This window comes from Nuphar pumila, chromosome 9 (assembly GCF_984573655.1).
Source record: "Nuphar pumila chromosome 9, dmNupPumi1.hap1.1, whole genome shotgun sequence".
In the NCBI taxonomy this organism is placed as follows: Eukaryota; Viridiplantae; Streptophyta; class Magnoliopsida; order Nymphaeales; family Nymphaeaceae; genus Nuphar; species Nuphar pumila.
The window spans coordinates 9031965-9049578 of record NC_143257.1 but is presented as its reverse complement, the minus strand read 5'-3'; the positions used below and the strand labels follow the sequence as shown (position 1 = coordinate 9049578).

The 17614-nt window shown below is 41.7% G+C and overlaps 1 protein-coding gene across 1 annotated transcript; it reads left to right on the top strand.

Annotated features, from left to right (window-relative positions):
- The first annotated feature begins 14144 nt into the window (after nucleotides 1-14144).
- LOC149828387 (uncharacterized) lies at nucleotides 14145-16241 on the top strand. The gene is made up of 2 exons (XM_090016832.1): nucleotides 14145-14556; nucleotides 15609-16241. The coding sequence occupies exons 1-2, from the start codon at nucleotides 14215-14217 to the stop codon at nucleotides 15984-15986; spliced, it is 720 nt and encodes a 239-aa protein (XP_089872958.1). The 5' UTR covers nucleotides 14145-14214; the 3' UTR covers nucleotides 15987-16241.
- The last annotated feature ends 1373 nt before the right edge of the window (nucleotides 16242-17614 follow it).

The window sequence follows — 17614 nt, the reverse complement described above, 5'->3', positions numbered from 1 at the left end:
GAAAAAGGAGAAAGAAAGGATGCAGGAGGAGAAAAGGGAGAGAGAAAGGAAGGAGAATGAGGAGGACAAAAGGCAGAGAGAAAGAAAGCAGAAGGAGGAGGAGGAGAAAAGGGAGAGAGAAAGGAAGGAGAAGGAGAAGGAGAAAAGGCAGAGAGAAAGGAAGCAGAAGGAGGAGGAGGAGAAAAGGGAGAGAGAAAGGAAGCAGAAGGAGGAGGAGGACAAAAGGGAGAGAGAAAGGAAGGAGAAGGAGGAGGAGGAGAAAAGGGAGAGAGAAAGGAAGGAAAAGGAACAGGCGGAAAAGGAGAGAGAAAGGAAGCAGAAGGAGGATGAGGAGAATAGGGACAGAGAAAGGAAGCAGAAGGAGGATGAGAAAAAGAAGGCGAGAGAAAGGAAGGCGACGGTGGAGCCGGTAGAGATGGAGATTGAAAGTCAGTTCGAGGCAGTGGACCCACCAGAAAGTCCCAGGTTGGAGCGAGAACAGCAGAAAATAGCGACCAAGGTAAATATATTCGTCCTGTCTGCGAAAATTTAATAATATGTTTAGCGATTTTGGTATAGCGATTACTGTGTTAGGTATTGATATTTATAGCGATTACTGCGATAGTATGTCTGCAACCGATATTATTTATAACGGTTAGTAGAATAGTATTTATAAGTATAAATGGAAGTAATTTATAATTTGTAGGAATAATATGTTATTTTGTGTTACAGGGAGGTCACAAGAGAAGTAGAGCACCAGGTGAAAAGCTCGGAGGTCGCTGTCAATGGCCTGTAGTTCTGTCTTGGTATGGTCAACTGAGTGCATATCAGAAGAACCGACTACGAAATATGCACTTCGGTGGCCTTTTGGACCAGCAATATTTTGAAACTTGCTGGAATACCATGACTCACCTGGTAAATAAGTTGAATGATAAGACTAACACATTCCAGTTTGATTCTTTTGAGATCACCATGACTCTAGAAGATGTGGCAAGGATCACTGGCCTTAAGTGCGCTGGCAGTGCTGTCCTATTACGGCATTCAAACTATAACGCAAGGGAAAACTGCACTGCCCTTCTAGGAATGTCGATGGACGAATGGAGTCAATGTATTTCTGGTGGAAGCAATTCCACTTCAATGAAGGTCTGAGTTTTTCGTAATAAATAGGAAGGCCACTCCGCTACTTGTGCATCTGAAACTGCTGACCAAGAGTTGCGCGGCTTCCTTCTATATTTTTTTGCTCTTACATTATTTTCCGATTATTCTGGTTCGAGAATAAGTTCCATGTGGCTGCAGTACCTGGTAGACTTAGACGAAGTCGACAACTATGCCTGGGGTGCCGCTATGCTCGCACACCTGTACAGTCAACTCCACCGTGCGAGTAATGGTACGAAAACAGTTGGCGGATTTTGGCCATTTGTTCAGGTATTTGTTGATTACATACTTAGTATTTGTAGACAAATCTCATTGCAGTCTGTGGCGTTGCTAATAATATTTTTTTTGTTAGGCCTGGGCGTTGGAACATATTATCCCATTGCGTCTACGGTGTGACCCTCCGATTTGTGGTTTTCCAAAGATCGGTCGCTGGGCCAGAATAAACGTCGCAGTTTATAATGCTAAGTCCATTTTAGATGGGCTGCAATTAAACGAGGTAAACGTTCTAAAATTGTTTACAATCGCGTCAGCATTTACCATTGAGTATTATAAGTCGTTGTAATGTTCAACATTCTTAAGTATACATCGCTGCAGGATTGTCTTCCGTAGTGCATATCGTTGTTGCCATATCATGCGTAAATAAATTTTAATATATTTGTCATTCGTTATTAAAAAGAATTACCAATGTACAGGTTTTGTGGAGACCTTATGGAGATGGGGAGGACGATGATGAAGACGTTGTTGCGGAGGCTGCCAGATTGTCTGGCCGCGATTTGTGGCTATTCTGCAATTTTGAAGCCGAGATACAGCAAGGTAGTCGAGTTCTCCTACAATCTGGCTTGGGGCAGTCTATCCCAAATAAGCCTTTGGAGGTGAGAAGGAAGATGAATTATGGTGGGGACAGGCACGTGAATTGGAGCGATCGGTACAGGGACAAATTATTTAATTGGAACTCAGGTGGTGTCCGTGCCGTACCGTATGATCATGAAGGACGACAATTTAATCCCTTCCATTTCGAAAGCTATTGGGAACCAATGCGGCGAAATCGGAAGATTGAGAAAATTGTCAACCCATGCCTCCCAACTGTCCCTTCTCATGTTGTAGCCCAGCCTCTACAACCAAAACATTGCCTCGATCAGGTTAATACGACTAGTCCATCAGTAACAAATCACGAGGAAGACCGAACTCTTGCTCCAAAAGAGAAGACTGTCTCTGCCGCAAGGTTCGAACTTATTGAGAGGGAGAATAAGAAATTAAGGACAGAAGTAAGCACTATGGGGACCCAATTGAATGCAGTGGTGGACATGAAGACCAGTCTTCTTAGGCAAGGTTTCGCAACGTGGAGGCCATCGAGGATAGACGGTCCACCAATAAAAAGTGAGAGACAAGTCTATGAAATTTCTTCAGATTCGTCCAGTGACTCGGAATAAATCCTAGATTTTATTTTTTATCACGCTATACATTTATTGTAATTGTATAATGAGTTGCGGTAACGTGAAATTCTTTTACTTTTTAATACTTTATTATTACATCTTTCCGACTTTGGGTCTCGGTAATAAATAAACTTTCCTCTATGGGAGGATTAGTAGGTTGATAAGAATGATGGTTGTCTTCATCTATATTTTCTTTTTTACTAAACTAATTGAGTTCATCATCACTAAAAATATCATCATTTCTAGATAGTAACTTAAACAAGAAAGAGTAATCCATATTCTCTTTATGGGATTCATCCTTCTCAAAACCACTAACGTTATCTAAGAAAGTCACATTCCTAGAAACGTATAGTTTGTCGTTCTTAACATCATAGCATCTAAATCTTTTTTGAGTTTCAGAATATCCAAGAAATGCATTAGGAATGACTTTTGGTGAGAGTTTGTCATTTTTGTCGGTAAGGACAAAACATTTACATCCAAAGATTCTTATGATTCAATCAAGCATATATGTGAGCTAATGCTTTCAAATAGAGAACTGACAATAATGATTTCAAAAGGCAAGTGGAGGTGTCGGGAACGCGAAAGATTTGTTGGAGAAGAAGTTCACTGGAGGTGTATGGCGATTTGTGGTTATCGTTGAATAGCGATCTGTGGCATCGCAGCACAGTGATTGACAGTCCTACGTTGCGATGCCACACATCGCAGCACACTTGAACAATCCTTGCGTTCGCTTTTCGCATGCCGCCTTTTTTTGATAACCGCCGCCAAATTAAATGCTTGCGTTCGAAGCATTCAAAAATACGTCTTTCCATGCCGCTCATTAAGTTTTAAATATTCAAAAATATGTTTTCCACGTGTGATTTGACATTCGAACAATACCCACAAATCACTATGCTGCGATGCCACAGATCGCTCTCCGACTCAAAGCACGAAGTATCCAGCGATGGCAACAAATCCTTTCCTTATCTATTGATTATTTGCATCGCTATAATCAGCGATGGCAAACAATCGTTGTATTTGTCTTCGCCAATACTTTGCGCGCTATTCTTTCGAGGCAAAGACAAATACAGCGATTGCGAAGACAAAGATCTCTGTAATAGTAATTTCAATTGTAATCATTGCATTTTTGGAAAAATGAGAAGCTTGACTTTTGAACAAAGATCTACGTTTACAAACAAATCTTTTGAACTTGTGCACTCGGATTTATGTTGCGATGCCACAGATCGCTCTCCGACTCAAAGCACGAAGTATCCAGCGATGGCAACAAATCCTTTCCTTATCTATTGATAATTTGCATCGCTGTAATCAGCGATGGCAAACAATCGCTGTATTTGTCTTCGCCAATACTTTGCGCGTTATTCTTTCGAGGCGAAGATAAATACAGCGATTGCGAAGACAAAGATCTCTGTAATAGTAATTTCAATTGTAATCATTGCATTTTTGGAAAAATGAGAAGCTTGACTTTCGAACAAAGATCTACGTTTACAAACAAATCTTTTAAACTTGTGTACTCGGATTTATGCTGCGATGCCACAGATCGCTCTTCGACTCAAAGCACGAAGTATCCAGCGATGACAACAAATCCTTTCCTTATCTATTGATTATTTGCATCGCTGTAATCAGCGATGGCAAACAATCGCTGTATTTGTCTTCGCCAATACTTTGCGCGCTATTCTTTCGAGGCGAAGACACTCGTAGTATCTAAGGGAGGATTTGCTTACTATGTTATTTTTTTTATGATTATTCAAGATTTTGTTGGATATACTACCTTAAACATAAGCATGAAGTTTTTGCATCGTTTAAGACATATCATATGATGATTAAAAATCAATTTAATGATAATTTAAAAATCTTTAGAGTTGATTCCGGAGGAGAGTATCTTTCAAATGATTTTAAAAACTATCTTGAAAACCATAGAATAGTTCATCATAGATCTTGTCCAAAAACACCACAACAAAACAGTCTAGCTGAAAGAAAACATAAGTATATTATTGAAACAACTAGAACAACTAGAAGCAAAAACTCGCTATCTATCGATTTGAACAAATTCAACCATGAACCGCAAGTCGTCAATGACAAACGACTATAAACTCTCCAAAAACTCGGCATTGTGGAGATCGGGTCATGCAAAGAGGCATGCCAACTAAGTTAATAGCCCACACGAGATTCCTGTGTCCCAAACCTATCTGTCGACTGCATCGTAGCCTGTCATGAAAGAGAAAATATTAGACACTGAATTAAGTTTCACAAGAAATGCCTACCTCCTCGCAACATCGCTAACATACCAAAAGCCTTGTAAAACTGTAGCGATCGTTGCCAGAAATCTGGTCGGGAGGAATGTAGGTTTGAACGTTTGCCGGTACTTCTGCAGGGTATTGCTGCATGATGGACATTACACGAGTTAGCTATTTGACAAGCTTCACGCAATGGGGAGCAATATAATGTTTTACATACATGTTCATTCGAAGGGCTTTGTTGTTTTTTATTACAGGTTGGTTGTTTCTTAGTCCTTTTCTTGCCAACCAATTCTAGTGCACCCTTTGCCCTCCGACGACTGCGATCAGAGGCAGGTTTTCTTTTGATACCCTTTGCTTCATGAATATGTCCATCATAATCAACAACGTTCACTACTGACTTGTTGAAGATAATGTTTACGCTTCGGCGCAACTTCTCGGGAGTGTCAAGCGAGACATGATTTTGACCTACGTTGTTCGATCCCATTATCTTCGGCTGGTATTCATTCGCTGCAAAAGACTTAATGTGAATTAACTCCACGTTTTCAAGTAACTCCGTTGCAGCTTTTCTCGCACATGCATAGCCTTCTTCGCTTCTCGATGCCAAATCAGCAACATGCATGAATGACCTACACAGTTGTTGGTAACGGGAGGCTATGTGGCACTTCTCGTCAACACCAGATTTACTCGCATTGTCAATAACGAGCATTTCAATCTTCGCGCGTCTCGTCCATCTTCGCATTACGTAAGACTCAGGTATTTCTTGTATCTTCTCTTGATTGAGTGCCTTTAATGCATGACAGCATAGGATACCTTTGAATTCATACATTTTGCACGAACATTCTACCCTTCCGTTGTCGACATTGTACGTGACATGCGCTTCTTGCCTTTCCTGATGCTTTTCGCCCTGACAAAAAATATGGTATTTGTGCATATTCTCGGTTTGCACCAGTTCTTCTATTCTGCAATTCATGACATGCAACACCTCTTTCTTGATCCATTCAAATACAGTTAGTGTATACAGAGCTGCAGGTCGCATCAATATTTTCATGCCAAAAGTTAGAGGTCGTGTATTGAAGCATTTCACGTCTTGTTCAAGCTCATTCTGTCTTAGACCGTCTACAAATAATTCATATTGTTCCATGAAACGAAACATTGTTAAACATGAATACAGGGTTTTCTTCAGCGTAACATGCATAGATTCGGCTCTTTGTGTGCTTATCATACCTGCACAAAAGTATTGTCTTCCATATGCCAATGCCCACTTCTCTTTTTCTGTATATAAATTTTGTAACCACAGACAGTCAGCAAGGTCGTATGTCTTAATCATTTTGTCCCAATCTGATTTAAAGGTGACCTTGTCTACGCTATGAAGTACACACCTTCTAAAATGTTTGTCAAACCCTGTATTCTGATTAAATATGTGTCCTATGTTCTTTGCTGCATTTTGAAAGATATGCCACAAACACAGGCGATGATGTGCATCTGGCCACACATGAAGCATTGCAGCCGCAATTGCGTGATCACCATCTGTGAGTACAGTTTCAGGATGCTTCCCGTTCATTGCCTGTGTAAATACTCTGAACAACCACTCAAAGGTTTCCTTGGTCTGGTCATACACAAAAGCACCGCCTAATATACAACTCTGTGCGTGATGGTTCACTCCCACAAACTGCGCAAATGGCCATTGTTCAGTGTTAATCTTTACTGTAGTATCAAACACAAGCACATCATTGAAGCATTCATAATCTAATCTAGACCTTGAATCTGACCAAACATATTCACGGCATATCCATCTGCGTCCACTTGCATTGCACTAAAGAAACCATGTTCATTGCTTGATTTATTCTGTAAGTAACGAACCAAACAACATATTTCTCCGTTATTCATGTTATCTGTCCTCTTCCTGCTCAAGTGGTTTCTAAGATCCAAAGGTGTGAATGGCACATTTTCGCGACCACCATCTATGCGGGTAAACAAATTGTATGTCTTCCTTGGTGCAATGCCGGCGCTATCGGCTATTTCAGTCATTGCAGCATGAGCTACAGTTACTTTACAATGTGACCTTAGCATAGGAGTCATAAATGATGCAGATAAATCATGATTATGATCACTGATTAAAGTACGCACGACAAATTTCCCATTCGGATGTCTTCTCAAAACCAATCTCGCCTGACATCCACATCTTGATTCTGCCGTGCTCCTAGTTGGATTTCCCATTGATTTCTTCCAACCTTGCTTGGAACAGACATATGTCTTTCTAACCAAGACACCCTGTGCATTTTTTGACCAAGAAAACCTTCTCACACTGAAGCCAACTTTTAAGGCATAATCATTGTAAAATTTATATGCATCTTCTTCATTATTTAAATGCATTCCTTCTACAGGAACATAGTCAAGTGCAATTCCATGTACATTCCCAGTTCCTACGGTTTTATTAAGTGTACTGACATCAAAATCAGGATCATTACTGAATTGCATTTCTTCTCCTGGAACATTGAAGTCAGGTGTACTTTCGTGTACATTCCCGGTGCATACACTTTTATTATGTGCGATGTCATGGTAGTCTACCTCATCATTGAATTGCATTTCTTCCACTGAAACATTCAAGTCAATAGTGGGTCTAATGCCTGCACCTTTCTTTTCATGTGCATCGTTAGTGCAGATGTTCAATTCTTCAGTTGGGTCATAAGTATAGATATTCAATTCTCCAGATTTTTCTATTGATTGAGCTACATCGTCTTTATTACAACCTGATGATAAGCTCAATAATGTTTTAAGCAATATATCAATTTGTGTTTGCAATAACATGGCAAACAAGTCGATATTATCTCACAAAAACGAGAGTTTGTTACTAATACAGCGATTTGAGATACAATGCATATGATGAGTTAATGTAGGATACCTGATGGGGTAGAGGCCCTTCCTAGCATCTGCAAACAAGCATTCCTGTCAACAGGTCCCAGCGTCTTACAAATATCGATAAGTTTACAACCTTCGTAAGAACAAGATCTACCTGCAATAACCAAACAAAGCCTTAATGACACACAAGACGACATGCCTTCTTCATCGATAGCATGATGCTGAGAAGCTACTCACGCCGCCTTGATGGAACTGGTTGGAATGTTTGTGCATCATTGCTTTCTTCCTTAATGCCTAACAACAACGACAAATAAAAGAAGACAATAGAATGTTTTGTAAGCAATATATCAATTTTCGTTAGCAAGCGGCATAGGTTTACTACGATTTAATCAGGATGCATATAAGAACGGATACCACTAGGGTTACGCAAGTCAAAGCAACGATTTAATGAATGAAAGTATCAAAGCAAGTGCGGTTTGATGTTTGCTTGTGCTGAGCATCGACGTGTCGCTTACCATGCCAATAAAATAAACATGTCGTACATGTGTGTTGACGATAACGCTATCATAATATCCACGAGGCTCTAAAGCGAGTTCAATAGAAGTCGCTGAGAGAGCAACGATATGCATGCGAAAATCGCCCCGCCATGCGTGTCAAGATGTGTTTCTGCACCCAAACGTTTTCAAAGTCTGTGTACAAATATCTTACAAATACATATTACAAAACATATAATATCTTACAAAACGATATGTATAGCGATTTGTCAGATATTGAAAATCGATACGGCAGTTCAGTTTTTATAACTTATAACTCGACGACACAAAAACATACTATCTAAAAGGTCGATAAATATATCGCACAATAAATTACAAATCGATAAGGAAGAACTTGAACATAATAGCAAACAAATCGATATTAACTAACAAAAATGTATCTCACAAAAATGAGAGTCTGTTACTAATACAGCGGTTTGAGATACAATGCATATGATGAGTGACTGTAGGATACCTGATGGGGTAGAGGCCCTTCCTAGCATCTGCAAACAAGCGTTCTTGTCAACAAGTCCCAGTGTCTTACAAATATCGATAAGTTTCCAACCTTCGTAATAACAAGATCTACCTGCAATAACCAAACAATGCCTTAATGGCACACAAGACGACATGCCTTCTTCATCGATAGCATGATGAGATGAAAAGCTACTCACTGTGCCTTGATGGCACTGGTTGGAATGTTTGTGAATCATTGCTTTCTTCCATGATGCCTAACGACAGCAGTAATGAAGAGAAGACACTGGAATGTTTTGTAACACTGGAACGTTGATAATGGGAGCACTGTTACAGCAGATGGCGCAGGCGAACGTCTCCACTTTAAATGGTTAACATCAAACTTTCTGGAATTTCTGTTTTTTTGTCCTTTTCCCCACCCGTCGTTTCACAACTTTTGAATGGAGGATATTTTTGTCATTTCCTCGAACCGTCATTTCAGGGCAAGAAAAGCAAGTAAGGGTGATTAAGTCTTTGCAACAGCACCAGAGTCCGATGCAAAGTTATGTCAACATACACGGGAATACGAGCCCCATGTGCATGAATACGTGGCGCTCATTCGATCCCCCGAACACGGACGTGGGATTCAGTGAATCATCGGGGGCGAACATACACAACCCTCTCGCCCATGTGTGAACCAGTGAGGATAAGGTGCATTCACATTGCACATACAAGTGCGCTGCTTTACAGCGTTTATTAATACAGCCTGTGTCAGCTATGGTGGGCCCAAGGGCTCTCAGGTACCGCAGCACACTTTCTGTATGTAACGTGATTTCAACAGATCTTTGTGTGAACGCACCTCCGACTATCTCTTTAACGATGGCAGAACAGGTCGTACAAACCTGTCAGCTGTGGGGGCCCATCGGAAGATAAAAGGAGTGGATCAAAGTGCAGCGGCAAATTAAATTGTGCAATGTGATTGCACTTGAACTTTGCGTTTACGTCTTAATACACGTGTCGCTCGGTCCCAAGTGGCAAGAGCCAAACGTGCACAAGCGAGAAGGCTTAGTGTGGACACGAGGGCGCTGAGTTGGGATGTGATGCTTTGGGGGAAGCATCTGCTTTTTTTCGTAATTCAAGGAACCCAGGTGTCGACACGTGATTGGCTCCAGCTGGCAGATAGGTATCGACAGAGTGTTGTGTGACTTGTCGTATACATAAAGACCAGGTAGCGACCCTGTTGAGTCAGCTTCACACATTTGTCTTTTCATCGCCCCTCCAGCTGTGCGCTCATGTTTAGTTAACGCTGGTGGCTCGGCTCGGCTCGGCTCGGCTCAGCCAAATAGGGATGGGCCGGATGGCAATGGGCGGGGGCGGGGGCGGGGGCGGGGGTGGGGGCGGGGGCTCCCCGTCTCAAGATTAAAACCTCCATCCCTGCACGGGGATGGATTTTAACCTCCACCCCCCCCGCCTTCATCCCCGTTTGATGTCCTTCATCCCCGGTTCAAACGGGGATGAGGCAGGGCGGGGCTTCGTTTCCCGTAGTCTATTGCCATCCTTTAGAAGGATTGGGGATGGGGCGGGGCGGGACGGGACGGGGCAGGGAAAAGTGTAAGTTCATCTTCGCCTCCATCCCCGAACGGAGATGGATTTTAACCTTCGTCCATGCCTCCATCTTCGTTTCATACCCTTCATTCCCAGTCCAAACGGGGCGGGGCTCCGCTTTCCCCCGGTCCACTGTCATCCCTACTTACAAAATTTCTAATAAATTCTTTTGAAAACTTTTACTAAATACCACCATGAGTTAAGAGTAGCGAAGAAAATATTATTGAAAAAAAAAGGAATAGTGAAAACCATACGAAAATAAGTTTACCACTTGCTTTTTTTTTTTAATGGAGGAAAGTTTAGAAATCCGAAGTATTTCTGTCGTTACGTTAGACGATGACGTGTACACTATGTGGCGACCACAGATTAGGTGGAATCACACTGCAGTATGCCCATGCACCTGATTGGCCTCTATCTTTTGTTGGGTCCCGTAGCTGACAGGCTGTACAGCAGAGATGGGAGGCTATGGGTAGGCAACCGGGGTCGAGCTCACTCAGTTCACCATGAGTTGAGTTTGGTCTATGATTCTTAAGACTTGGGCTCGTTAGGTACTGGGCTCGGGTAGGCTCAATGGGCCTGAGTTAATTATTTATAAATTTTTTAATAATGTAAAAATTCTAAAATTAATATTTTTTTTTTTGAAAGGCTAGCTGGAGTTAGGGGGACCCCTATTAGAATAATAGGGGCCTCATGTGGCAGAGGGATTCGATCCTGGGTAGGGATGGCAGTGGGGCGGGGCGGGGAAGGGGACAAGGTCTCCACCCCCGCCCCGCCTCAAGATTTTATCTTCCACCCCCGCCTCCATCCCCGGCGAGGAATGGATTTTATCCTCCATCCCCGCCTTCATCCCCGTTTCATGTCCTTCATCCCCGGTTCAAACAGGGATGAGGCAGGGCGGGGATATTGTAGGGAAAAGTGGTCGGGCGGGGATGAGGCGGGGATCGGGGCGGGAAAAAGTGCACGTCCATCCCCGCCTCCACCCCCGGACGGGGATGGATTTTAACCTTCGTCCCCGCCTTCATCCCCGGTCCAAACGGGGTGAGGCGAGGCCCCGCTTTCCCCCGGTCCACTGCCATCCCTAATCCTGGGCGTTCAGTTTGACACAGGACCCCACTTAATACATGAGATACCACCTTGGTGGTAAAATTTTAAAATTAACTATTACATAGTAACGTGGATAACTATTACTATTTACCTAATTAGTTGCATGAGAACTTGCTATTTGTTAATTATTACTATTTATTTAATTAATTACATTAATTAAAATTTAAGTTTGTTTTGTCATACCATGAAAATAAAAGAAAATAAATGGGTTCGGACCGTGCCGGGCCGGACCTGGCCCGCTTCACAATGGACCAATGAGTCGAGCCTTGGGCTTCTCTTCAAACCCGAATCCATTAAAAACTGAACCAAAACTTCGCCGGTTAGTAAATGGCCCGGCCGGGCCCGATGCCCACCCCTATGAAAGGCAGTCAGATGCAGCGGCATATTCAAAGTGTGCAATGTGATTGTGCCTCATCCGCCCTCATGAAGGGCTTAGAATTTGTAAAGTTTAATTCAGGACGGGTGGTGCGACCCACCATAATGGATTTTTCTGCTCTTTGTATTTTTCAGGCAAGCAAACAGAAGGGGATTTGCACCCAACTGTGAAGGGCCCCTATGCTTTGTATTCTTCTGCATATTCTTGTACAAACCATTGAGACTTTATACATTGCTGTGCTTGGTCTAGATAAATCAAGTACGATGTATAGAACCATGGGTTAAACTCACACCCACTTACATCACCAACTTGCTCATTTGTTTTCAGTCAGGGCTGGTAAACGAACCTAGCAGCTTGCAACTTGGTTTGGCTTAGTTCATCACAAACCAATTCATGTTCAGTTTATGTAATTGCAGCAAACCGAACCACAAAGGTAATGTGGTATAGCTCGTTAGAGTAGATAGATCTTAACTTGGAGGTTCAGGGTTTAAATCTCATTGGTTTCATTCTTTAGAACACATACTTCTTTTCACACGAGCCAGATCGTGTTCTTAGGGACGAGCCGAGCTCGAGCTAATTAAACTTGGTTAGATAACTCGGTGCAATTCGAACACTTGACTCATCGGTTATGAACTTAACCATCCAGCTGTCTCGTTCAACCCTAGAGAGTGGGCTTAGAATATAGTTCGAGCCTAATGTGCACTTAAAAGGAGGACCATGTTCTTTCATACTCAAGCAACGTATGTGGGCATTTGATATTCGACGCAAGAACAAAGCAAAGATATCAAAGATCTACACTATGATCCCACACCTAGTGGTACTAGAGTTATTACGGATCCCATCATTTTGACATAGGATGGGTTACATCTTACACTCAATCCTAGCCATCCAACCAATGGTTAGGATTGATTCACATTCTCACCTGGATTTAGACTGATCATAGCTGTCCAGATGAATCGGTCTGGACAGCTAGGATTGAAATAGGATCACTTGTATCCTGTGTATGTCAAAAGATGAGATTTTGTTTGTAATAAAGCAAGTCGTTTTCTCAGTCCTTTGAAGTGTGAATATTGAATCTGAGATGTTGAATCTCAAACATTTACTCTATGATCTAGCATTTTATAATAAGATTAACGCTATAATATTCTTCATAGGGATTTTCTGAAAGAAAAAAAAAGTAATAATCTTCATACAAAATGAACTTTGCCTATACCAGCAAGTAGCTGCAAATTAAATACACTTGTTTGGAGTTACCTCAGAAAACCTAAGAGTTCAGATTAGCATAAGCACATCCAAATTAATGTATTGCCCTAGATTGCACACAATCGTTGCATTAGGAAGCCTCCCACTGTATCATCATTAGGGATGCCAATGGCTCGGGTTTGTACCGGGTATCAAACTCTACTCTAACATGAATTTTTTGGTATGGGCATAAAAAATGTCGACCCGAAGCAATATGTGGGCCAGGTTTGGGTTATGATTTTTTGTTGGGTATCTGATCTGACTGAGTTTTTTACCGGATACCCGACCCAAACCAATTGTTTTCTATATATTTTAAGTAAAAGTAAACTTCTGAAATTATATGAATCTGAGTTAGGGATTTCATTTTCATGATGCAGCAAAACCCGAATCTCAGACTTTGTTATTTGGGCGGGTTCGGTACACCCTGATGGGTCAAGTATCGGCCAGACCCATTGACAGCCCTAGTCATCATTCATTTTTTCTTTACCTTCCACAAAATAAGCAAACTGCCCTTGATTTATATATGTCTCCCTTGTAAGGATGGCAGTGGACCAGGGGATATAGGGGCCCTGCCCCGTTTGGACCAGGGATGAAGGGCATGAAACGGGGATGAAGGTTAAAATCTTTCCCCGTGCGGGGATGGACTTACTCTTTCCCCCGCCCCGCCCCGCCCCGCCCCATCCCCGTCTCAATCTCCGCCTTTCCCCGCCCCCAATCTTTTAAGGAATGACTATAGACCAAGGAGAAACGGGGCCCTGCCTTGCCTTACCCCCGTTTGGACTGGGGATGAAGGACATGAAACGGGGATGGTGGCGGGGGTGGAGGTTAAAATCAATCCTCATGCCGGGATGAAGGCAGAGATGAAGGTTCAGATTTTGAAACGGGGCAGGGGTGGAGACCTTGTCCCCCACCCCGGTCCACTGCCATCCCTACTCCCTTGAAAGTTACCTCAATCTCGGCTGTTGATCCCCCGGCTCGTTCACGTTTGGCTCAACTCAAGCCTGTAATTATAAGAACAAAAGAAGAAAAAAAAAGACAAAAAAAAATTGATAAACAACAAAGAGAATTCCACACGCGACGTGATTTGATTGGTCCACTCCATCACAAAAACTTCATCCAAACGTTTGTTTATATAATTATCTGCACCCACCAACCAAACCCATCTAAACCATTCTGGCCATCTTCCTAATTAATTATTGTTAGAGATCGAAGGAGAATAAAGCAACACGCTCCCTCACATAATGATGAAGGAAGAGCATAGCACAGAAGACGAATCAGATCCGTTGGTGAGCATAAATCTCTCGAAGAAGAGGAAGAAGAAGAGGTTCAACGATGAACAGATTGCGTCCTTGGAGAGGATATTTGAGACCGAGTCCACGAGGCTCGAACCAAGGAAGAAGGTCCAGCTAGCTCGAGAGCTCGGATTGCACCCGAGGCAGATTGCTATATGGTTCCAGAACAGGAGGGCTCGTTGGAAGGCAAAGCAGACTGAGAAAGATTACAGTGTGCTCAAGGCAGACTATGACGCTTTACTTGCTAGTTTTGAGTCTCTCAAACAAGAGAAGCAGTCCATCTTAGAGCAGGTAAAGGTTATCACATGTTTACTGGTTATGGGCGTGTTGTATTCATTAGAAAACTTTTTCGTTTCTGAAAGGAAACTTTTTCCAAAAGATTGAGAAAATGATAAGTTGGACAGAAAAGCTATTTTCATTTATTTTTTTTTACGAGGAACGAAGAAACCATCCTCCATGTGAAAGACCTGGCTATACTGGAGTATGCTGTCAACCTTTTTTTTTTAAATCTATAACAGAAGAAACCGCACCCTTCATAAAGACCTGGCGCGCTGGCTCAGCCTGTCATAGGTCGTCGTGCCGGCAGCATAAAACTTTGAGTCTAGGACCCCTGCCCCAGAAGCCTATGTTATGCATTGGCTTGCGCAAAGAGGCAACACCCATGAGAATCGAACCTTGACTGCCCATCTAGCAACCAAGACCTTACCCCCACTATGTCACACACACACACACCGGGGCTGATACCCACAAGATTTGAATCTAGATCATCTGTCTAGCAGCCTAGGACCTTCCCACTACTCCAAACCCCTTTGGATCGTAAAAGCAATTTTTAATTACAAATCCCTTATCTGACTAGTTAATTTTGTAGACTAGCTAGATGCTAGTGCTGAGAAATTAATAAAAAATTTTAATATTCCTATGTTGGTATTCTTTTTCTTGTGCCAAGTCGGTTTAAGGTGGCTAGGGCTTGAACCTGATTTATTGATCTGATGAGTGACTGGATTAGCTTGGTCAAATTTTGCAAATTCATTCCAGTTAATCGGCCTTTGAAAACCAAGCAACTCAATCTTAGTCATGTCACCCCATATCCTACTTAATTAGTGCAGGATTTTTGGCTTAGGATGGTGAACTAGTTGGATTCTGTCACAGTGGTACGTCCATGGTGAGACGAGGGACACGTGGGCACAGACACGTATGGATAATATTTTAATATTTGTTATTAGTTTAAAGTTTTATTTTAATAAAAAAAATATTTTTAACATTAAAATATCAAAAAATAGTTTTTTTTTTATTGATTAAAATGTTGCTGGCCCGGTTAACCAAACTCTTGGTTGCTTTTACAGTTGCAGAAATTGAGCAGTCTCGTAGGAAAGCAGCCCGAGTTGGGCACAAGAGAGAAGAAGTCAAGATACGAACCGGGTTCCGAGGATGGCGACTCGGAAAGCGCAGACGGGAAGCCCAGTGAGAAAGAAGTACTATTGGCGAAAGGAGAATCGGATCTGAGGTTGGTTTTGTTTTCTGAGAGAGAGTGCACCCAAACGTTGGAGAAATCCTCCGGGAAGGAAGAAGAGGAAGAGGAAGAGGAAGAGAACCTCGTGGGTATCAACGGCGATGGCTACGGTTCCCTTTGCCTCCCTGGCAGATCCTACGGCTTGGAATCGTCTTGCTATCCTGATCATTCATCACAATGGTGGGAGCTATATATGGCTTTGAACATGTGAAGAGAACAGTACGAGTTGTGGGGGAGTTTGAACATAACCCAAGTGCATTTTAGATGATGAGAATTTTACAAAGTTGAAGAGGATCCTCATGGCATATGAGATCCTGCCATACACAACCAGAATGTGCTTGTCCTGGCAAAATATGGTTAAACATGGAGGGGGCGTATTTTAAAAAGGCAAGTGTGTGTAACTTCAGGATGTATATTTGTTATTGTCTAGTGTTTGTATAATCCAGTTGGACAATCTTTGATACAAGTCGAGGAAGATTTGATATATCCCATTGAATCGTACGAAGGTTATATATATACTCCGAATATTGACATCCCTTGAGCATAGGGATAGAAAAACAGAAAGATAAAAAACCGTCGCAAAAAGTTGTTACAGATAACTTATATACAACAAGAAAAATACTAGAGTTTCCAAATGACCATCATGATCATGCGTGATCTTGTGTGTCATCCTTCTCTCTTTGACGCTCCCCCTTCTCTTTGACACTCCCTCTTAACCCGAGAGTATAGGTTTGTGACTCCCAGCTTGTGTATAAGGAATTGAAATTGATCTCGCGAAAGGGCCTTTGTGAACACATCTGCAAGTTATAACTTTGTGGAAACATATTTAGTTCATATGGTTCCTAAGTGCATTTTTTTACGAACAAGATGACAATCGAGCTCGATATGCTTAGTCTGCTAGTGAAATACTGGATTTGCGGCAATGTGAATGGCGAATTGGTTATAGCAATACAGTGTCATAGGATCTTTATGAAAAATTTCAAAATATGTTAGAAATGCCTTTAGCCAAATTAATTCACACGTTGCAGCCTCTATGGACCAATATTCTGTAGATTATCTTGAAATGGTGGCTTATTTCTTGCTTTTTCATGAGAAAAGACTAGTGCCCAATACGGTAAAATATCTTCTTATAAACCTTTGAGTCATTGGACAACTAGCCCAATTGCATCACAGTAAGATGATAACTTGAGCCCATTTTCGACAGGTAACAAAATTCCATGACCATGGGAGAATTTTAGATATCTCTAAACCTGAATAGCAATATTATAATGTGGCACTCTGAGCTCATGCATGAATTGGCTTAGAATATGAACCGAGTATATAATATTTGGTCGAGTCACTGTCAAGTATATAAGACATCCTAGTAATCTCTTGTAGTGTGTTGGATCTTGAATAATTTTTCCATCTTGTGTATTCAATTTAAGTTTTCGATCAATTGGGAACTCTATCGGTTTTGCACCCATGAGACCTGCATCGGATAATATATCCAACATGTATTTTTTTTTACTCAAAAATTTTCCTAATGGTGCTCTAGCCACCTCAATTCTCAAAAAACATTTTAATCGGCCCAATTCTTTAAGGTGAAACCGTGAGTTTAAAAAGTATTTGATCCAAGTTATGACAGTTATCATTCCCTACCACAATAATGTCATCGACATAGATTAGATGACTATGATTTTTAATTCATCCCTCTTGATGAAAAGAGTAAAATCTGACGATGATTGTATAAACCCAGATTCCTTGAGCGCAAATATGAGTTTGTTAAACCAATTGTTAGATGATTATTTTAATCCATAAATTGATTTATTTAATTTGCAGACATAGCGAGACTCCCCCTGA

Coding starts and splice junctions, on each gene's coding strand:
- LOC149828387 (XM_090016832.1), top strand. CDS start 14,215: ATGATGAAGGAAGAGCATAGCACAGAAGACGAATCAGATCCGTTGGTG. Junction 14,557..15,608: donor AGCAGTCCATCTTAGAGCAG/GTAAAGGTTATC, acceptor TTGCTTTTACAG/TTGCAGAAATTGAGCAGTCT.